The 22956-nt window shown below is 46.4% G+C and overlaps 1 protein-coding gene across 5 annotated transcripts in view; it reads right to left on the minus strand.

Annotated features, from left to right (window-relative positions):
• Window positions 1-10829: 10829 nt before the first annotated feature.
• Window positions 10830-22956, minus strand: part of RO60 (Ro60, Y RNA binding protein) — a 306652-nt gene continuing 294525 nt past the window's right edge. For all 5 annotated transcript variants that reach the window (XM_078641476.1, XM_078641493.1, XM_078641479.1 and 2 more), the window contains 2 exons: window positions 15346-15492; window positions 10830-12696 (listed from right to left, as the gene is read on the minus strand). In XM_078641476.1, the coding sequence (XP_078497602.1) occupies window positions 12544-12696; window positions 15346-15492 (300 nt within the window). In that variant the 3' untranslated portion in view covers window positions 10830-12543. The remainder of the gene's footprint in view (window positions 12697-15345; window positions 15493-22956) is intronic.

Consider the following 22956-nt stretch of genomic DNA (forward strand, 5'->3'; position numbering starts at 1 on the left):
GGATTGTTACCTCCCGATAGCTAGAGTCAGAGAAGCCGCGTCTCTGTTCACGGAGCTGAACAGGAGATGCTTCCTACGCGCTGTCAGGGAGAAGGACTGTTTACCTCCCGATAGCGAACCTAAAGACATTGGTTAGATGCTGCACGGTTACAGAAAAGAACCGTAGAACTCAGGATTGCCTTTTGTTTTCTTTTTGCTTGCCTTTACCTTACCGCCTGTACGAGACTGTGGATTACTTGGGCCACTAAGAGCCAGATACACTTGGAATTATTCTGGAGACCTGGAGACCGGGAACCGGACACTCCCCCTTCCTGTGGGCCCAGAGACTTCCGAGTATAATTTCGCCTTCCATTGTGCGACCTTCACAAGACAACCTTCACATTGGCACCGCCCTCTGAAGAACGATCCTAAATACATCCATGTGAGTTCCAAAGGGGTTGTACCCGTAATTGGTATTGGGGGTGTGCTACCTGGTTGTGCTTGCGGGGAAGTGCTTGTGGTGTTACTCATTTTCCCTTCTTGCTGTCTTCCTGATACAGGGTCTCTGATGGAGTATAGAAAAGCAGTCAACCCTTTCTGTGACGGAACAGGCTCTTTTGGCATTTCCTTTCTCCCCTTCCCCTTTTCCCTCGAATACTTATCTTACCACAGTGTGACATCCGTTGTGGTGGGTTTAGTGTTTGGGAGAGATTGGGTTTTACTCTTCACGGCGTCGCTCCTGCTGGCCGTCCTGAAGGTTAGTGGCGTTTTAAGTTGGGCGCTACAGACTCCTGACACTAGGGGTGGCTTAGCTAGCTGCAATTTCAAACTGAAACCTGAGTATGGAGACTGGCAAGTGTTTTTTTTATTGTGCTTGTTCTTTTGCAACATTGTCATGTTGCTGCAGGGTTCCGATCCAGTTGGACAAAGGTTCAGCATACTAGTTGCTTACTTGGCTGCTCTTGGAACCTTGATTATGTTTGTGGATCTCAAGCTAGACCTGACAGAGCTCCTGCAGGTGGTATAGTTAGGCTCTTGTGGGTGTGGTATCTCCTGCTGAGTCAGTTAAGGGTTGGTTCCTAAAAGGAAGTAGAAGAGGTCTTGTGTTAATCAATAGTGGGGATTAGGTCTACCTGAGCGTGATTTAAGTTATGTTTAATCTTCCAGCTTCATCAACGGGTCCGGCAGCACCTAGCTGTCTCTAGTCTTGCTGGACAATCTTTATTCTTCTGTTTTCTTAGTTGCCTTAAGTTATAGATGTTTGCTGTTGTTATTCTGAGGTTTGCTGGCAATTATGCAGTTGTTTGTGTGAATTGTATCTAATAATCCTTCTTTGATCATTCCACCAGGCTCCTGATGTGTCGCCACTATGATTCACTTAAAGCTGGTCCCCGCCAGTCACTTTGGAATGGATGTCTCTACCAGTGTTCTTGCACTGGTTTCATAATATTGCTCACTATACTCTTGTTCTGCATCTTGACAATGCTCTCTAGCCATTATACATTCTATACTCAAGGAGGTCCTTTGGAGTTTTGTTCTCTGTCTTATTCTATTCTCTAGGTAAACAATTCTTCTTGCATTGTTTATTTCTCCTATGGGTTCATGTCACACTTTTAAGCCACTAATATGAAATAACACAAAAATCACATCTTTTCAGAATTTGGTCAAATATCTTTCATCACTGTGATTGTCTTGATGCTGGCTAACTGTGATTATTCTGTTTGCCTTACACTGCTTGTTTATCCGATGCAATGGGACCTATGGATGGATATGTCAATCAGACTGAGCACTGTTAATAAAAAGAGTTTTTATTTTTTTAAATATATCTTTCATCATAAAAACCTTTTGTCTGTCTCACTGCTGAGGCCTTGATGGAATACCACCACCTTTACATCAGCTTTGTAAAACAGAGATTCTATTTTAACTTGTTGTTCCTTCTATTTCCACTTTCTCATCTTTAATGTCTCCCAGATATTTTTCAACTTTTACTATTAAACCATCTACTTTAACACTTGCATTCTATCTTTGGTCACGATTCACAGTCAATCGAACATCTGTGCAATAATTCAGACTTTTGCTTTTCAAATGTACATCAACTCAATTGACATGAACACCTATTCTGCTTACTTCCACAGCTGTTCCCCACAATATGCTAGTCTACTTCCCTAATAGCCTATCAAATAATAGCCTATCAACTAATAAACCATTCTACGCTCTACACTTAGTATAATCTGGAAACTGCAAAATTCATGGACGCTTGGCATACTGCTCTACCATCCTGTTTCTTATTTATTGTGCACTGTTTCAATGTCTATGCATAATGTTTAAATTAATTATTGACTTCGATCAGCTGATAGCTTTGCAGTCCTAAATCTCTACACGTCCTTCATTGGCCTCTTACAACTTTGGCTTTATTATTCCTCGGTGATATGCCATATTAATTGTATGTATTTTCTGGCTAGTTATGAAACATAGTAGGTAAGCAGACCTTTGTAAATTTGAATAAATAAATCCAATTGTGCACACCTTTCGGCTGAAGAGCTTCCTAAACTTATCTCTGCCAATTTTTATTGGCGATCAAAAATGCCTTATATTCTTCTTAATACTCAACTATTCTTCTCTTTGATTGGTAAAGATAAGAGAGATTTGCTTTGCTGCTCTAACTGCTTCTGCTTACTAGAATGAAGACCACAGAGGTCTCAGTGAAATTCGTTTTTTGTTAGGTATTCTAACTGTGAGTCGCCATTTTATAGAACTTCAATGTGGGACAGTCACATCTGTTCATATAAAGAACAGCTAACAATTTAACCATTGTCTTGGAAGGAGGATTGTTTTCAGATGTGAAAGCATTTATAATATACAGTTCAATATCATTATTTGCATTGTCCATTAAACTGCTTCACTGTTTGAAATGAACATAATTCTTTGTAAACAGTGTGAATATTGACGGAGTGCACACCGCAATCCAGGTGCAGTGGGATTCAGCTTGGTCGTATATTGCTGATGAGGCCTGGCTACTGCATTTCATTTAATTTGATATATTTTGTATATTTATTTGTTAATATGGGCTACAAATGAACTTTTCATCCATTAGTGTTTTATGAGCAATTCTCCTGCCAGGCCGGTCTGTAGCATTAACAGAAAACAGTGGGACACAATTCTATATCAGCTTCCATCCTAACACTAGCAGGTGCATCAACAATATTATCCTGCAGCAAGAACTTCGAGAGGACGTTAACACTAAACCTGTATGCATGATAAGGGTGCAGCTGTGTTTGCAACTTTCAGGGTCAAAGAGTATGTGATGTACATCTTCATTCTCCAGAGATCCAGTCTCCTGGTTCTTTTTCTTGCAAGTTGGGCTTCATTAAAAAACAAGGTGCATGGATTCCAAGATCTTCTCTCTGCGGCATATGGCAAATCTAAACAAAGGTGATCTGTGACAGGCAGGTGATCGGAAACAAAATGTAAAAATCCAGTACCTTTTATCTGTCTACAGACGCAGCCCTAGTAGGGACCCTACTACCCTGCCATATTCCTCCGGGGCCACATACTTAGTTGCCCACAGCCGCAGATATATCAAATCCGGGGACCCACCGCCTCCCCACCATGGAATGAGAGAGGCTCTTTGCTGCCGTGGCTCTGGCGGTTAGCCAGGAAATCACTGATATCTCTGCTTTTCTACATTGTTGTCCTCTTCCCGCCCTTGGAAGCAGCAAGAAGGAGTAGAGTGCTCTACTGAGAGGGAGAGGCCGAACTGCTCGTAGAACTAGCGAACCACCACGAAGGTGAGAGAGGGGTGGGGAGGGTTCAGGTGCGGCTGGTGGTCTACACCACTCTCCTGTACTATTTGAAAGGCGACGCCATTGGCATTGTGGTTGTGTGAGGCCCACGGTGGACAGGGATTGTTCTCGGACAGGGGAAGCACCAATAGACTGCACATGCCAACCCACTGACTATGTTACTGGGGGTTTCCGGGGTCCTGACAGTTCTCGTGGAGCTGTGAACATCATTGTGAAAGGCCCCCTTCAGCGGAAGGATACTCCTTCTGCCTGGTGAGGGACTTGCCATCAGGCTCCTGCTTAAGGCGTGCATCCATGCACCTAAAGGGGAGAAGGGGGCACAGATGCTAAGGCCGTGGGGTGCGAGAACGTGGAATCCATGGACTGTCCAGACACAGTTCCCAGTCAAGAAGACTCCCAGAAGTCCCCCATGGAGGAGAAACTTGACAAAATCCTGGAAGCGACTGTGGACTCATGAAAGGAACTCCACGGCTGGGTCAATGCAGTTGTCATTAATGTGGGAATGCTTAGGGAAGACTAGAAGAACCTTAAGACCAGAGTCGACGACATGGAGAATGCCATAACAGAACTGAGACCAGGCCTCAGAGACTTGGAAAGCAAAGTCTGTTCCCTTTCAGTTAAAGTCCAGGAACTCGAAGACAGAACAGAGGACTATGAGGGGCATTCTGACCGCAACAACCTCCACATAGTGGGCTTCCCGGAGAGGGCAGAGGGATCCGGCCCCATACAATTCTTTGAGGACTGCCTGCTGAAGACGGATGCACCGGTGAAACTGTTTTCACACATCCTGATTGAGCGTGCCCATCGTGTCCCACCCTATAAGCCTCCCATGGGTGCCCCTCCTAGGCCTGTTGTGGCTAGGTGATGAATTATAGAGACAAGGTAGCCATCCTACAGGTGACTTGGTCAGCTGGTCCAATCCTCTATGAAAACGCACACATTCACCTCTTTCCAGACTACACAATGGCAGTGCAGCGCCGCAGAGCCTCCTTTCTGGGCATGAAGTGGAATCTTTAGCAAATTGGTCTAAGGTACTCCATTTTATTCACAGCTAAGCTTAAAGTCATAGCTCACAACACCAGCTACTTTTTTAATGAACCCACTGATGCTTGCGACTGGTTGGAACAGCGTCACTATCAAATGGGCACTTTGACCTCACCGGTTGAAAGATCATGAGCAGAAGGCCCCAAGAGGCAAACTAGGTGCAGGAGCAGAGGGCGCGGGGCTGCACACATCGTAAGAGCTCCCAATCCAGCACAGGGAAGGGCGGATCAGCCCCAGGCTCTATCTCTGACGAAGTTCTGGTGTGCCACGGGGCATTCCAGAACCCCCAATCATACGGAGGACGGCTTCTCTGAACCAGTCTCACACACTTCTCATACCTCTGCAGGCAGTGCCGACACCCAGGCCCCTCCTGACGTCACGCCACAGACGACTGATATATTGTTCGTTACACAAGTATACTACCCAGTGCTATTGTCTATGGTGGCTGCAGGACCTTGGCTGCCATGACCAATGGCTAGAGGGATGATCAAAGCACTTTGCGGGATCAGCTCCTTCTTGGGCAGCGTCAAGGAACCACCGGCTCAATTACCCTGCGTTGCCAGTGAGGGAGGCTGCCCTCCTTCCACACGCCGGAGTACATGAGTATCTTATAAACATATGTCTCAAAGCCTATTGCAGTATAGACATGGGTTGGACATTTCTCTCCTAACATTTCCTCAGTTTCTTTACTTTGATTTGCTCTCAGAACTCCCATCTGGGGAGTCGTGTTGCTGCATGACATTATCATACGACAGCTCCCGTCATCGTGCCAGTAGTGAATCACGTGTATGTGAGAGTGACTCAGAGTTCCCTAATAATGGGCTTATTAGTTGACTGTCTGGGCAGCCACATGTTTGGGGTCTGCCCTGTGTTGGGAGTTGCAGAGTTTTCTATTAGTGTTCACAATACAGATCACATGGTGGGAGGCAGCCTTTTGCACTGGGTTGTTCTTCTCGGCAAAACACAACACATAGACGTGATTTGCATGCTTCTCCACACCTTCCGGCCCCTCTGCGCTGATCTACGGCACACCCCACCTTGATGCTTCCCACATGAAGGTTGACTAGGGCGAAGGTGGGCATACTAATGTGGAGGGGAGCACAAGTAGCGCTCCTCCGGGAAACTCACATTGCTGGTGGGGGCAGTGATTTAGCACCACTTACTCTGAGTTTCCATGGGGGCAATCATCTGGGTACGCCCAGAGGTTCCATTTAGGCCCACATCTGAGGAGACAGACCCTGAGGGACGATACGTACTGGTTGAGGGCCAACTAGACACAAGGTCAGTGTTGTTGCGGAGTATTTACACCCCAAACACGGCACATGCCTCGTTCTTGGCACACCTGTCCCTGGTTCTGACCTGCTGGTCTCTCATTTCTTGGCTCCTTGGGGAGATTTTAACTGTGTCCTAGATCCACACATGGACGGCCACATCTCCCACTGCCGACCTCACTGGTGGTGACAGTCGCCACTTGCCTTTCGCAGTGGCTTACTCATTGATCCCTCCGTGACAGTTGGTGTGTCATGCAGCCTGGGACTCTGGAGTATTCTTATTATTCCGTTCTCCATGAACTGCATGTGTGATTAGACCGCTTCCTCAGCCACTCCAATCTCTAACCACAGGTTACCGGGGCTGAATACCTCTGGAAAGCTTTTTTGGACCATAACAAACTGCAGTTACATCTTGAGTGGGGATGCCGGGACCCCCAGTCCCCACATAGCGACTTTAGCCTGCCATGTTAGAAGACCAGGTCTTCAGGGAGGAGACTAGGGAGGCCATCACACATTATTTTGAGGATAACTGGAGATCAGTCACCGCCAGACTACTCAAATGGGAGGCGCTCAAGGTCATCAGGGTTCAATGCATTGGGCGATGGTGAGGGCTAGGGCGGGCCTGCAGAGACATCTGGTGCAAACCGAGGTGTCCCTGAGGCCGCTAAGAAATAGCGGCCAGCTCGAATCCTAACTGAGGCCCTGGAGCATCATGCACGCTTGATAGAGCAGCTGCGCTGTCTGGACTTTAAGGCCTATCAAGCCACAATGCACGCTGAGGGAGATAAATCAGGCAGATTTCTAGTGTGGCTTCTGCGTAGCATAATGCCTGCAATCCCCATCACACTGCTCAGAAAAATCCCCGACTCAGTGTTTGTAATGCATTATAAAGCACTGTTTGCCCCTCCCCATTGATCAGCAGGAGCACATCAAAGAGTTCCTACACGATATAGGTCTGCCCACCTTGGACCCCCTAGATAGGGAGACACTGAATTCTCCCCACACGCTCCAAAAAATCAGTGGAACAATCAAGGGTGCTGCCACACAGAAGACACCAGACCTTGACGAATTGCCTGTAGAGTTCTACAAAACATATGAGCCCCTGTTGGCCGCCAAACTGTTGGAGGTGTACCAGGCTGCGAACACAGAGGGCTGTCTCCCATAGTCGCTCCATGAATCATTATTACTGTCCTTGCCCAAACCTGACAGGGACCCACTGGAAGTCACTTCTTATAATCCGTTATCCATGCTGGGAATGGACTATAAAATTCTTGGTAAGATTATAGCGATCCGCCTGTTAGAACACATAACACAACAGCTGCACCTTGACCAACATGGTTTCATCCCAGGAAGGTCCACCACCCTCAACGTTCAATGCCTCCATTAAGTAATATAGCAAGCTCCAGCCCAGTGGCCGTACGTGGCTTTGAAATGGCATTTTACACAGTAGACTGTGGCTACCTGCCGACTGCAGCCCCTAATTCATCTCTTTTATACTGCACCCGTGGCCCAAGTGAAAATTGGGCAACTAATTTCACCCCTGTTTGCAGTAAATAGAGGAACCCGTCAAGGCTGCCCCTTTAGCCACTCTTATTCGCCCTCGCGATGGAGCTGTTATCCCAATGGCTCTGTCAATGCAGTGGGGATCCCCCTGGCTGGGGGTGTGCACAGTCTCGCTTTATGCAAATGACTTACTAATTTAAATACAAGACATCTGGGAGGGGATCACTGGGAAAGCGGAGACCCTTGGGGACTTCCGCAAGGCCTCTGGACTCGGGGCGAACTGGACCAAGTCGTTTGTGCGCTTTCACGCTATGAGGAGCTTATCCCCTGCAGCAACTAATGGGAGATACCCCCTCATTAAAATGGAAGCTTAGCACATTCCGAACCTGGGGATCCGCATGTGCCATGATACACAAGATCCCATTGACGGGAATCTTGCCAGAGCCATCTCCTCCTTGCGCCCCTAGATGACTTTTTGGAGCACCCTACCTCTCACGGTGCAAGGGAGAATATCATTATCCAAAATAGTGATGCTCCCTCGCCTCTTATACTTCTTCCATAATCTTCCAGTAAATATCTCACGGTCCACCTTTAGGTCCCTGCATGTCACACTGCGTACCTTTACATGGAACATAGGGAGGAGACGAGTAGCAATGAGGAAGTTACAATTGCTAGTTGACAAGGGAGGACTGGGGGCACCCAACTTCGAGCACTACTATCTGGCGGTGCAGCTGCAGTGGCCTGCGAGATGGTTGGCAGGGCGTCAGATGGGAGAACTAAGCCCGCCGGTTGTGAACCAGGAGCAAGTAATGGTTGGTGGGGTACTTCTCCTACAGGCATGAATTCCCTGAGGGGTCACCAACTTACTAGCATGTTTCTCACCGTGGAAGGGTTATTGCTGGGTACATTGAAATGTAAAAAAACACAAGTGGTGACCAATCGATTCCTTGACCTGGCTCTCCCCGTAGCACGGCGTTCCATAGCTATGAACTGGAAGGCGCACAACCTTCCAGCCTTCAGCCATTGGTGCACAGCAATGCTTAAGCGTGGCAAGGCTGAAACAGTGGTGCTGCGGAGGGGGAAAGTTAGGGGGCTGCGAAAGATCCCAATTGTAGCTTGCTGGAATTGTCAACTCAATGATCTCCAAACTTTCCGAGAATCACTTGTAGAGTAGACAGGGGAGCCTCCCTGCTTCCCTCCCCGCACAAGATTGACCGCTACTCTCTGGATCCCTTTGCCTGGAAGGTCTTAGGGTCACCCCCTCCAAGAACGAGAGCCTCACTTTCAGAGGAATATGAATCTGCCTACTGGCATAAGTGTAGGGGGTGTAAAGCACAGATCGCCGGACTACACGCTACACTAATCAGCAAGGACTGTTGTAGAGGCTCACGTGTCGTAACATTAACTAGGTGGACGGCCTGATCCAGAGTGACATGACTTTTATGATCTGTGGGTTTATAATGTCACTGTACATTTGTTTAAAATTTGAACCGGCAGCTCCTATACTACATACTGTCTATACATAAACAATTTGTAAGTTCATATTGTCCACCACAGTACTGTACAGTATGTATTGCAATGAAAACTACTAACATTGGTTATAAAAAAACATATTGCTGAATACAGCATATTATTGAAAAATAAAATTCACTAAAAAACTTTTTTAAAGACAAGTAATGGTTAATCTTGCTCCACCTGCAAAAAACACACAGTCAAGTACAGAATGTGCTGCTTACATGGCAGAAAAAAGAAAACTATAGATAGCTGTCATTTTCCCCATCCAGGCAAAGAGAAGGTCCTTAGACCACCTACAGAAGAAACGCAGATGGGTGGTAATATTTCTGACATTATTTTGAGGCATAATATATTTGATTTATTAATGGTTTGTCTGTGTGAATGGAACGTTGTTTGCAGAAGGTTTGCTGTGTTCAGGTCTCAACATGACTTATTCTATTATTTAATTCAGGTCGGACCTGAGCAGAATGTAGAAACCACAGGCTCATTTTAACATTCACCAAGACCATGAGGGGTTTTAAATGTGCTTCGGCCCAAGACATAGAGTGCTTTGCGGTATTGAGTGTTTGTTTAAGCCACAGGGACACCACAGTCCATACTTTCTCAATGCCCCACTGTTTCCCAACAGGCATTACTGTGAATCTGGTATGCAGTTTCATCACAGAATTTTAGAGTGAGGACAGGCAGTGAGCTGTCCTCTAGATTTTGACAGCAACTCTACTTACAGCTTCTACAAGTGTGAAATCCATCTGTGGTTGCAAATGAAGAACGGAAATCTGATTGTTAGGACAGGATTTTCTCCATGCCTTCACCTCCAAAGATTTGTGTTAGGTTGAGGAGCTTGAAATTAGCAGCAAAAGGCATTTCATCCTGGCTCGAACAGAGGACAGCCAAATACAACAAGGAAGTGAAAGGGGGACAGAACAGGTCATCCCCCACTCATTCAATCATAAACAACAATGGACCTATTCAGAGGGTGAAACCCTAGCTCAGTGATCCTTCCAAACAGTCACCCAACTTTGTGTGACGGACCAGCGGTAATCCTCATAACGTCTGTTCAGGAGGGACCTTGATCACCAGTTCGTTATTAAAATCAGTTGTGTCTGTGAATTCTCGCCCCCATTGTCTATCCCGCCCTCTGGTGTTAAAAGACCAAACAAAAGCACGTAGGAAAAAGGTGAGAAAAGGTTGGCAGTGCCTCACGGGAGTAACACCATGGGTGTCTGCAGACTGGTGCTGCCAGTGTACCAGATAGATAATCTGGATATACAGCAATATCAACTCTTTAGGGACTGGCGGGATCTGGACTGCAACGCCGCCATTCCTAGTCAAAAACCAAGCTACATAACACTGGCTATGTTACTTTATTTCGTGCTGTGTGTCTGCTCTTTGGGTTCTGCCCCCCAGAACCCAATGCTGAGAGCAAGGGGGGCCTGCTAGGGGCCCCCAAAGTCCCTTTCCGCTTGCCTTTTCATGGCGTGTTAACCGCCATGAAACAGTCGGCAGAAAGAGACATTGTAATCACTTCACGGTGCGTGAGCAGGCACCACCACTGTTTTAGAAATACAAGTCCAATGGAACAACGGCATCATTGAGCCCATCAGATCCGTGGTGGTTGGCCTCTCCAACCACCTACCATAGGCCTGAAAACTGTTAAGCGGAATAAGTTATTTTCGGAATGGCTTTCTCCAGCTTTCTACCACAGTAACAGGTGAACAGTTGTTATTTTTTATTTATAAAGTTGTATATAGCGCGAACATGATCCCAAAGGATATCAGAGCGCTTTATAACTTCAAACATCCAATACAATAACATTTTTAATACAGTTAAGGCATAAAATAAAATAGGCGAAACAGTTTCCCCTACCAGACTAGAGAAAAAGTAATTAAGAATAACTAAAAGATGTTGCTATTAGAAGGTGCCAAATGATCTGCATTGAACTTTAAAACAAAACAAAAAAACAACATTGTCTACAGAAGAACAGTGCCACGTATGCATTGTCATTTACACGTTTTTCAAAAAACACACCATACGTTACAACAGCAAACAGCGTGTAATTCTGGGTCCACAGTAGTAATATTGAAATGTCCTTCCAGAAAGGACAATTCATTGAAAGTGTAGTAAATGTACTCAGCTGCCAATTCAGTTGACTTGTGCACTACTTTCTAGTCAGTCTAATGCCATTATTAATTGACCTGCGCTAAACTACAAGTTTGAGAACTGGAGAGAGAGCAGTACAGTTTGCAAGTATGTGTGCTGGGTCTAGAAATCAAATTCTAAACACTAATGTACTATGCTTGGTGACCACATTGTACCTCTTAAATAAGCCTATGAACAGAGGTATATAGAAAACCTAAATAAATGTACAGAAATAAACAGACATTTGTTACAGAAGAGAAAGATAGCAGAGAAGGAGGGTTAGACAGGTGGGCTCAAGACACAAGCACACGAAACCTGTTCAGACAGTAACAGGACGTGAGAGAGCTCATTGCCAAATGAATATACACTGTAACAAAGCCTTCCTTACAAACGATAGTGTGAAAATGACTGATAAAAGAAAGGGTTCTTAAGTAGAACAAGAGAGCAACAAAAGTTACAACTGACACTGAAAATACACATCAACAAATCGCTATAAATATCTGTTTCGCACACATATTGGTGCACCATGGCATGCAAATATAGGCACATTTTCACCAAAACCCCGCCAATTTACAGAAATGTGGCCACGGAATTTGTTCTCTCTTACCCCAACACACAGAAATATCTTTGCTTCTTGAAATATAAAAACTATAAAATAAGGTTATCAACAAAGTTGCTACTCCACTGTAGCAGTACAATGACTGCCATTCACAGAGGAAAAAGTGCTTTAAAGTGACTGGTGAGTAAAGTGTGTGCGCAGGTCTGTTTTACTAATTGATCAAGTAATTAGCGATAACCTGTCCAAAAATATGGAATCTGCACAATTCCCTTTACTGTCATGCAGTCCTACAAAATTGTGTGCAAAGGACTAACCGCTTACACCAGTGTGCATCTGAATCATATACTGTACCCTTGGGCTTGCCCCTGCTGTTTAATTTTCTGACATGCCACCATATTGTGGGTGCACTGCCCAAGTTCAAGACACAAAGTAGAGTGTTACTCAATAGATCAACAGGAAAGTGTTCAACACGGTTGGCATTAGAGAGCACATTCACAAAGCAGTTAGGTGAAACATGGAAAGAACTACTTTCATACTGTGTGCTCATGGTAGGTAACAATATTAATTCATACCTGTAGCACTCTGTAATCCACAAGAACATTGAAAAGAAGCCACTGCCATATAAAATCAAACATTCCTCTGGCAGTAAAGGCTAAACACCCTTCTAAAAAACATACCATGCACATCTCAAAATCAACCCTGTCCCTGTTAGTCCCCTTGCAGGTGTGATTTAAACTAAATCCAAGGTGAAGTTACGAATGACATCCAGAGCGCCGCTGTCAAAGCCGCAGATGTCCAGCATGCCTCTGTCATCAGGGTCAGCAATGGTAAAACCATTGGACGTCATTCCGCACACAATCAGTTTAGAAGGAATGCCCATATTCTGAAACATAAGGCAGGAATACAATTTAAATACAACAGTGATTTTCAATGATGAACTGATTTGTCAACACATGTCGCATGTATTACAACATTTTAAAGGGTCAATCTAGCACTCTCATTGATAAACTACCTTAATGCCTCTACAACCCTCCTCTTCTTCTGAGAGTGTTGATTCTTTAATGATTCTTTCGCAATGCGACTTTATTGCACATCTTTTGGTTGATTTTATTCTCATCTGTTAGGTCGTTTCTTAGATATCCCCTATCAAAACCTCCAAAAAAAGGAAATTTCCTGCAAGACATCAGATTAGCATTTCTTTTATCTCCTTCCCTTCCCTGCTCGTATCTTCACTAACCCCTTCTTCCTCTGCTCGTTATGGAGCCTTTATCTTTAACTCACCCGACACACATTTACCAGGATCCTGACTGTTTCATCTTCAATATAAGAAAAATTATACTTTCTATTTCCTTCCTCCTATATTAAACGTCCATTATAAATCTTAATATTTTCCCACTGATGCTCACTCTTAAGTTAAATATGCATGACTTATTTTCCAGTCTCTTTTTATTCATCACTTCATTTCCTTTAAATGACTCTGCACATATTCCTCAGTATATTATTAGACTCTGCTGGCGTCACCTCTCCTACCATCTCCATCTTCACTGGGAGTTTTTTTAAAATGTATTTTAGAAGTATATATCATACATAACATTTCTCACAATTAAATAAATATAGATTTGAAGACTGATTGTGCTAGAATGCCCTGAGGTGTCTTAAAATGCCGGAACCTGTGAAACTGTTAAGTATTATAGCATGAGTGCAACCAATCACTTTTTTAATATTCCTCAAGGAACAAGGCTACGCACTCTCATGTAAGCAAGTACAAAAAGCCTAAAGTTAATTGAGTCATCCTTATACAATATTTCTCAATGAGCAATACCAACGTTGTTCTGAAAGTCCATAGTGGAGTCGTTTTCTGGGGCTGCGTTACACTACAGTCTAGATGGTCTTCAGGTTGACTTAGTGCAAGGGGCTTATTGTTCAACCAATGGTCATGCAATTCTTTGGAACAAATACATCACACTAAAACTAAACAGGACATCAAAACCAAAAAGACAATGATAGTAGACATGTTATACACAAACAGGCTGTCATTCCTCTTTCTTTTCAAACTGAACCAAACATTAACTAGAAGACATTAAAGGTGATCACATACAACTTTGCTCTCAAGTCTGATGTGAAGGTTAGGCCTGGCCTAAATTCCCCCATATAAGGAATTCGATTCATTACACTTATCGCTGCTTCGGGCATTTGCAGCGAAGCAGGCTCGCCATTATTGACTGTTATCCCAAGCCTTTTCCCTGATAAGCTAGTACCCTCTTTGTCTTTCCAACCCAGCTTAATAAGGCTTTCGCCGCCTTAAGGTATGCTGAGGAATCTCTGCGTCACTGAGTGGATGAGAAACAACTGCCTGAAACTCAACACCGACAAAACAGAGGTACTGAACTTCTGGAACAACACCTCCCCATGGAATTACTCCTGGTGGCCCTCTGAACTAGGAACCTCACCCGCGACTGACGGACCATGCCCACAACCTCGGCATCATCCTTGACCGCAAACTCACCATGAAAAGTCAGATCAATGCGGTCTCGTCCACCTGCTTCTTCACTCCGACTGCCCCATTACGGGATGGGCAGTTGGACCAAGCTGGGACCGCCAACGCCGCCAAGAAACTGCCGTTTCCTGGAAGTGGCGCGGCAGTTAGAGGCCCCAATATGATTGGCGGAGCTGCCACGGTCCTGCCAAGCATATTTTGAGTTTCCTCTTTGCAGGAGGTGACATGGAGGTTTTTACTCCATGTCAACCATGGCAAAGCGGAAAGAAAAGGGGCCCTACAGGGCCCCCTGTGCCTCCTCCGCTTGTGCATGCACACTGGGGGGCATAACATGTGCCCCCCTGTGTGCATACACAAGAGTTCCTGCACGGCATGGACTTCTCAGTCCATGCCGTGCAGGAACCTTGTGAGGCATCCCATTGCAGTGCCTTTTTTAAAGGCACCACAGCCTTTGAAAGAGGCACCGCTCTGGGTACGCCACGCCACCTGCCCGCCAAACTACAAATCATTTTTAATCTGACAGATTGGCGGCAGCGAGTCTCGGTGGTGTGGGGGTGTGGTGGTGGAGTACCGGCCAACCCTGCACCGCCGAAACTCGTAACCGGGACCAAAGTGAGGTAGAATTCGGAGCTATGGAGGGCTTTAGGGGGAGTTTGAGAGTTTAGCACTTGGACCTCCCTAGTTGAGGCTTAGGTTGTGTCAAATGAGGTTAAATAAACTAACATTGTTAATAAACTAACACTGTTGTTGGGCATATGGCCATTTTAGCAGGTTATTGCTATTTCAAAAGTACTGGGGATTCCCTGACTAAAGCAAGTTAATCTTTAAAAAAAAACAATAATGGAAAAAGTCCAGTTACTGTGGCATTCTATGACAGATTCAACTTTTGCTTTTCTCCCCCTTCCCCTCTTTCTGTGAGTGCCGCTCCAGGCCTGCAGCAAAACAATTCAGTGCTACTTATGGGTGTTTTCTGTGGTACAGATTAACTACAGAACATTGTGATTGTTAGACATTGTTTAAAGAAAACAAGCAGACCTCTCTGTATGCCTTTAGGGCCAATGACGGATGAGTGTTCTGTACATTAGTCTCATTGTCTGTGAACACAATGAAGACATCAGCAGCAGTGTTGGTTTGCTGGGCCCAAAGCATGGGGAGAGCGCAGTCTGTGTTCCCCATTGTAATCTAAAAAAAAAAGAAACAATTAAAATATTTTAGGCTCGCTCTCATTTTAGAACTTGTGATCCTGCAGGAATTAATTACTTACAAGTGATTAATCAAAACGTATAAATAAAGAATACAAAAACACACAAAAAAACAAGTGGCAACTTAAAACTCTTAAAATAAATGTATAAACAAGTCACATGTGAGCATTTCCACTCTGAAGTGGGACAAAACTTTGCCTAGAGGCTAGGTTGCTGAACTTACAACCAGGAGGTCAGGGTTTTGATCCCAACTTCATCAATTCACCACAGAATTTGGGAGTTTGAGAAAATCTCCTTATCAAACTGTGGCTCAAATTGTAAATATGCACAACACAAAAATGTGGAAACAAACTTGTAGTGTGCAATCCAGTATCGTGCTAAATATGAGCCCTATTTAGAGTTTGGTGGACAGGGTCCTCCATTGCAACAGCGACTGAGTCCCCTCTCCACCAAACTGAAGATCCGTCTACCTCATTTAAGATAGGGCGGACCTTCAGTATGTCGACGGTGGAGACTACTTCGTCTCTGCTGCCATCATACACCTCCGATGGCCCAAAAGAGGAACGTCTGTCAGAGGTTTTGCTATTTGTCCGTCCCCCTATTTGGAGTGGGTTGAAAATTTGACAAGTTTTCACTGTCTGTCATTGCCAGGTATAACCTGATGGTAAGGGGCAGTACAAACTGCAAAATGGCACCCATGCCGTAGGAGAGAAAACTTTCATGTCAATTTGGTCATTGCTTTTTTTATTTTCCCCCAAAAATTGTGCTGTGAGATTTTGTTTTCATGATGCCGGTTCCTGGAAAGGCAAGAGATGTGCCCTGTCAAGGAGACATCTCTAAATTTCGCAGGCGGAGAAAGCTTTGCATGGCGGGAGTAAAGTACCCTGCCAAGGCGACGATACATAATCCATCCTCCAAACTGTAAATTTGGCCTAATATATTTTCACTCAGCTCACCATGATTATCTCCTTTCTGTAAACTGGTCTCAATCAGACCCAACACATACCAAACTGTTCAAGGTACGGCCATTATTGTTACAATACAAAACATTCTACTCCACCATTGATTAACAGTTTGTTGTAAGACAGTAACCTTGAAATGACAATTCCGTCATTCCTCGCACTTCAGCTCAAGATCCTTATTTTTCCTGGCAACCACTCCATGCTCCCAGATATCTACCAGTCTAAAAAGGATATATTGAGCACAAAGCTCTACTTAGTTTCCAAACATGAACTGTTTAAGCTTTACAAGAAATCCCACAGCCTGTTACTCCTACTTGCAGCGACATGGCTAGAAAAGGGAAGGGTAATTTCATTACATCCTAAAAAAGGAGGAGGAGGAGATGGGGTCAGGGTTTGGGAATGATCTTCTGTTGTGGTGTTCCCTTCTAGCATTCACAATGGGAGGAGTGAGGGGACCAAGGAAGCCGAGATCACAGATGAGGTTTAGGAGTCCTAGTCCCAGGACTATCACATCCTCTGCTTTTTTCACAATATGTTTCACATATGTGACAGTGTCGTTGTCATATTAAAGCATTCTCTTGCCGCTAGTACAGGCCTCACACCTACATTTTAGACATCTTTTCACTCATAATTCAAAGGGGTGACACTTCCTGTAACTGAGCTTGGTGGAATTCTAGCTAGGGCCATAATGGATATTGCATGCTGTGTACTACTGTTCCAGTGGATACTGCAGGAATCAGTATGCCTTCTCCTGAACTCACCTGCCTGAGCAATGTCAGCTCTACTAGTCTGTTTGACTGAAAGCGACACAGGTATTTTGCCCATTGGTGGACGTAGCAACCATGTACTTCTTTATTTTGGCATTCACTGTTCAATCCTAGTGGAACTGTTAGTTTGGAAATGGGGTTGACAGCTGTAAGTTATCGAGCCTTTTTCTAAGTGACTTGATATGACCCAGGATTCATCCTGAAAAATGTTATATGGAGTGAACTCTCAAATTATACAGAGGAAAATTACCTGTTATCCAATTTATTATCTCTTTATTTAAAATCATTAGACGTCACTAAACATGAAATTTTAAGTCACAGTAAAATACCTAAAGTGAAACGATGATCGAACAAAAATGTTGTTATAAAGATTTTTTACATTGTGTAAATATTAAAATACTATACTTTAAGTGTACATTTCTTAAAATGGGAGCAATCGACCAGCAAAATGCAGGAGGCCGTCCGCCCCAGTATCTTCAGAGTTGACCTCACTGAAATCCAGGACTAAGGATGCAAGAGGGAATTTCCTGGGGAAAAGGCACAAAACAAACCAAGTCCATAATTGCTCCAATGAAACAGCGTCTCTGAGAAGGAGTCAAGAGTGACGTTGGCATTCTGATAGTGAACCCTAGGGATGACAGGAGCTTCACAGAAGTCTGAAAGTGGCTGATGACTGCCTGAGGTAAGCCCGCCTTCAACAGCCAGTCATCGAGGTAGGAGAATTATGGCACCCCTGACCTCCAAAGGTGGGGGTCCTCGATCGAGGTCAGACCGGAGTCGATTCAGCAGCGAAGAGAACTAACTGAACTTCTGCCTCCTGCATCAATAGAGGCAGCATTGGCATTGAAGTGCCCAGGGCCAGCATGGGTCATGGTGCCAGAAGCAGGGTCGGAAGGGAAGCTGGAGGCAAGACAAACTCAGAGAGTCCAACTGGTGCCCAAGACAAACCCACTTGCGGTACTTCTCTCTGCTCCTTGTGGCCCGAAGGCATACCAGGGGGTGTCAGTTAGGATCCCAAGAGCAGGAGCATAGCTGTGCAGAACCCTTCGATGAGATGTGGTGTGGATGTTGGCCCTGGAAACTCGGGTTGTGCCTGAATGAGCTGTGGGATCACCTACGATTTCCGCCGACTTCTGGAGCGAGATCGAGATGTGCGATGACGCCCCATGCTTGTGAAGGCGAATGTGAGTGGTGGAAAGGAGGGGAATGCCACTTCAATTTCTTGTGCATCTTTTTTGATTTACCTGACAATTTTGACCTTTAAGAAGACCGACCTCTAGAGTGACCGGACTTTTTATGCTTGGTGATGTAAAGCTTCACCTCACAGTCCCTGACGGCCTTCAGAATTATCGACGTGCAGTCTTTGCAGGTCTTTGAGTCGTGACTCGACCCCAGACACCACCTGTGGTACCTGATGGGGAGTCTGTCACAGACATTTGTTTTCAACAGTCCAACCAGGGCTTAAAACCTGTTTTGGGGGAGATATCCCTTGCCAACTAATATTTTATTTTTAGGTAAATGTTTCTGAGAGACAAGAAGGAGCTCTAGATCTGTGTCTGGTGGCTGGGAAAGCAAGAAACAAATATTAGCACACAAGGATGGCATCTCTATAGGCTCTGCATGTCATTTCCGGAGTGGAATCGCTTCAGTGTGAAGCCGCATGGTGCCACCTGATGGTGCACAGAGTTACTGCTGAAAGGTTTCTGGATCCAGTCTAACGTCTGCAGAATATTCAAAAGGTGAGGAATCTGTGGCGAAAAGTTTTTTATATCAAAAACTAGGATTACCATAGTACACTCTCCACTCACACCCCAAGCCCTCAGAGCCCACATTTAGGGGCTCATTAGGATTGCGGATTTCCTGCATCCTCCGGGCCGGCGGAAGCCACCGCCGGCCCGGAGGATGCGGGAAATCTGCTGCGGACTGAAAAAGACCCCCCGCCAGATTAGGATGGCTGGGGGATCGTTCTTCAGTCCGCAGCTTTTCCGCCGCGGTCGCCTTCCGACCGCGGCAGAAAAGCAATAACATCGGTCTATCAGACACCGCCAGCCATATTATGATCGCGTAGAAAGTATGCCTTTCCGCCGTGGAAAAGCATACGGAGATTGCCTTGGGGGGCCCGTTGCGGGCCCCCTGGGTGAAGGGGGGGTGGGGGGTGCATATGGGGGGTACCTATGGTGCCTGCCGCTTTGTGCACGCAAATGCTGTGCATGCATTTTTAACAGCTTGAAGCTCCACCCGCCGCAATGTTAAAAATAGAGGATGTGACTGCCACCCTGGCGGTCACATCCTAATCTGTATGGAGGGACCGCCGCTGCCCCTGCGGACGGTCCCTCCTACTCTATGGTGACGGACGGACGATCTCAAGTCCGCCGCCATCATAATCGACCCCTAAGTGTGGACAAAGACTTTTTTCATCTTAAAGAATCCCAAAGTGGGCAGGATTGGCCTAGGAACATGTACCCCATTGGTTAGGGCGTACTCCAGCCGCGGTTGGTAGGGGAGTACTTGCCGGGGCGGTGACGTGGGGAGGGGCAGGGTGGGGGGTAGCAATGTATGGATAATGGAGGTTTGCAGGTAAGTAAACATTTAAATAAATCAAACGAATTTCGTTGCGCGCACTGCATTGCATTTGGGGATGCAGTACACGCAACGAAATTCGTTTGATTTATTTATATGTTTACTTACCTGCAAACCTCCATTATCCATGCATTGCTAACCCCCACCCTGCCCCTCCCCCTCCCCAGGTCACTGCCCCGGCAGGTACTCCCCTACCGACCGCGGCTGGCGTACTCAGGAGTCATTTCTACCCACTAGCTTGCGCCAGGCATATATGTGGAACCGCCATGCACCCACTTCAGAACACTAATGGAGCTGTGTAAGATCAGAAGAGGGCTGAACCTGAAAAGAGCCCCAAAGTAGGGGACCTATTCTTTGGCATGTACCCAGGACAAGAAGTGAACTCCAAGGGTCATAAGACTAAACTCCTGTTAAAATTCTACCGGGACACAGCAACCTCTACAAGGCTATTCCTGCAAATGCCCAGCTGACCAGTGGCACCCGGACTGGACTCTGCTGTTTGGCCTCTGCCTGACACTCTTCGAGCTTCTAAGTGCCTCCCCTGAGGTCCTGGGGGCTTCAGAAGTGTACTCTTGTGGTGGATTGGGACTAAAAAGGTCTAAAGTCAGAAGTTGAAATCTTTCTCTTGTGGTGGATTGGGACTTAAAAGGCCTAAAGTCAGAAGCTGAAATCTTTGGCCAGGTCGAACCTCTCTGGCGTATTCGACCTGAGCTCCATCACAGTAAGCATCAAACTGCACCTAGTGTGACCACTAAATATCATTGGCACTTTATGTTTATTGGCACTATTCATTACATTTTATTCTATTTTTCTAATTCAGTTTGGGATTTGTATTGCTCTGCATTTTGATGTTATTACTGTTTTGGTACTGCATAAATAATTGCCTCAAGTTAAGTCTGTTTGCTCTGCTGCCATAGCTACCAGGGAATTGTGCTCAGGTTGATTTAGTGACTTTGATGGTTCACCCAGACTAGGATTGTGGCTGTTCCTTGAGGTGGGCTGTCACCCACCACAAATGATAATCCAATGTCTTATTTTTCACAATGGCTTCTCAGACAATTCAATACGTTAGAGGGTAAGCGGGAAACAATCAATAGGCAACCATTATTGCTTATTTGGCTCGAGCCCCCCCACACGCCCCGGGGACCGCCACCTGCTCGAGGCACTAAGTCTTTAATTTGGGGGGTCCGTTATGGACCCCCAAGACCCGGGGACCACCATCCCCCAGGGCTTTGAAAATGTTGGGAGGGGGGCCACGCGGCCCCCCTCCTGGAGCCCTTGATGGCACTGGGGATCGCCCCCCAAGGGCTGGCTCCTGCAGTATCCTGGGGTGCCCACCCCCGGGACACTGTAGTTTGCTATGGCAGGGCGGGAGCCTCGTGGCTCCTGCCCTAGCAAACTTGTTTTGGATTTTGAAAGAGAGAGCAGGGAAAGCTGCTCTCTCTTTCAAAATGCAAACCATATTGCTTTTCCACACGGGGAGCTGCATCTTAGCAGCTCCCCATGTGGAAAAGCAATGCCGGCTCCCGAGGGACGCGGGGAGCCGGCGGGACCATGGGGGGATTGGGGACCCCCCCACTGCCCCCAATGGAGAGGGCCAGCCCCGGGGGATGGAGTTCCCGGGGCTACAAGTGGCCCGGGAAGCTCCCCAAATTTTTCAAAATAAATAAATAAAAATAAACAAAGGCCGGCCCCGGGGGATGGGGTCCCCGGGGCCATAAGTGGCCTGAGGAGGGGGGCAATGCAGCTCCCCTCCAAAAGAATTTAAAAGAAAAGCCCATGCCCCGGGGGATGGGGTCCCTGGGGCCGATTAAGGCCTCGGGAGGGGGGCCACGCAGCCCCCTTCCAATTTTTTTTTTTAAATTAGGGGGCAGGCCCTGGGGGATGGGGTCCCCAGGGCCAATAAATTAGAAAACGAAGGGGGGCCACACAGCCCCCTTCTTAAAAAAAAAAAAGACTGGCATTGCGCCGGATGCCACACCCCCTTTATGCAGCACTGTGCAAACGCGCCCCCTGGCGTGTTTGCAGATGGGGAACAAACTCCCTTCGAATACTGGGGGTCCCTGTGGGCCAACTAGCCCACCAGGAAGCTCCAATATGCGCCAGGGGGCTGCGTTACAGAGAGGTGTTCTGAGGCCATACCCCTTTTACACCTCTGTGCAACGCAGCTCTGTGGCGCTTAATGGAGGTAGCTGGTGGGCTAGTTGCGCCCCAGGGACCCTCAGGATTCAAGGGGAGTTAATGTCCCAACTTAAAAAGCCCACCAGGTTCCTCCAGTAAGCACCACGGAGCTGCGTTGCAGAGTGTTGTAAAAAGGGGCGTGGCCTCTGCACACCTCTCTGCAACGCAGCTCTCTGGCACATACTGAAGGTACCTGGTGGGCTGGTTGGCTCCCAGGGACCCTCAGGATTGAGAAGGAATTAATTCTCCAACTTAAAACGCGCCACAGGGCGTGTTTGCAGTTATGTCACCTCAGGCCACGCCCCCTTCCTTCACCATTGTGCAAACGCGCCCCATGACAAGTTGTAAGTTGGGGAATTAATTATCTTTCAATACTGAGGGTCCCTGAGGGCCAACTAGCCCAACAGGTATCCGAGTATGCGCCAGGGAGCTGTGTTGCAGACAGGTGTTCAGAGGCCACGCCCCTTTTTACGCCTCTCTGCAACGCAGCTCTGTGGCGCCTACTGGAGGTACCAAGTGGGCTAGTTTGAGCCTAGGGACCCTTAGGATTCAAGGGGACTTAATCTCTCAACTTAAAACAGCCACAGGGCGCGTTTACACAGTGGTGAAGGGAGGGGACGAGGCCTGAGGTGACGTGTGCAAACACGCCATGTGGCGCGTTTTAAGTTTAGGAAATCATTCCCCTTCAATCCTGAGGGACCCTGGGGGCCAACTAGCCCACCAGGTGCTTCCAGTAAGTGCCACTGCACTGCATTGCAGAGAGGTGATGCAGGCCGTGCCCCTTTTTACACCTCTCTGCAATGGCGCTTACTGGAAGTACCTAGTGGGCTAATTTGCCCCTAGGGACCCTCAGGATTCAAGGTACCTTAATCTCCCAACTTAAAACGGCCACAGGGCATGTTTACACAGTGGGGAAGGGAGGGGACGGGGTCTGAAGTGACATGTGCAAACACA

This window comes from Lissotriton helveticus, chromosome 1_1 (genome assembly GCF_964261635.1).
Source record: "Lissotriton helveticus chromosome 1_1, aLisHel1.1, whole genome shotgun sequence".
Classification (NCBI taxonomy): domain Eukaryota; kingdom Metazoa; phylum Chordata; class Amphibia; order Caudata; family Salamandridae; genus Lissotriton; species Lissotriton helveticus.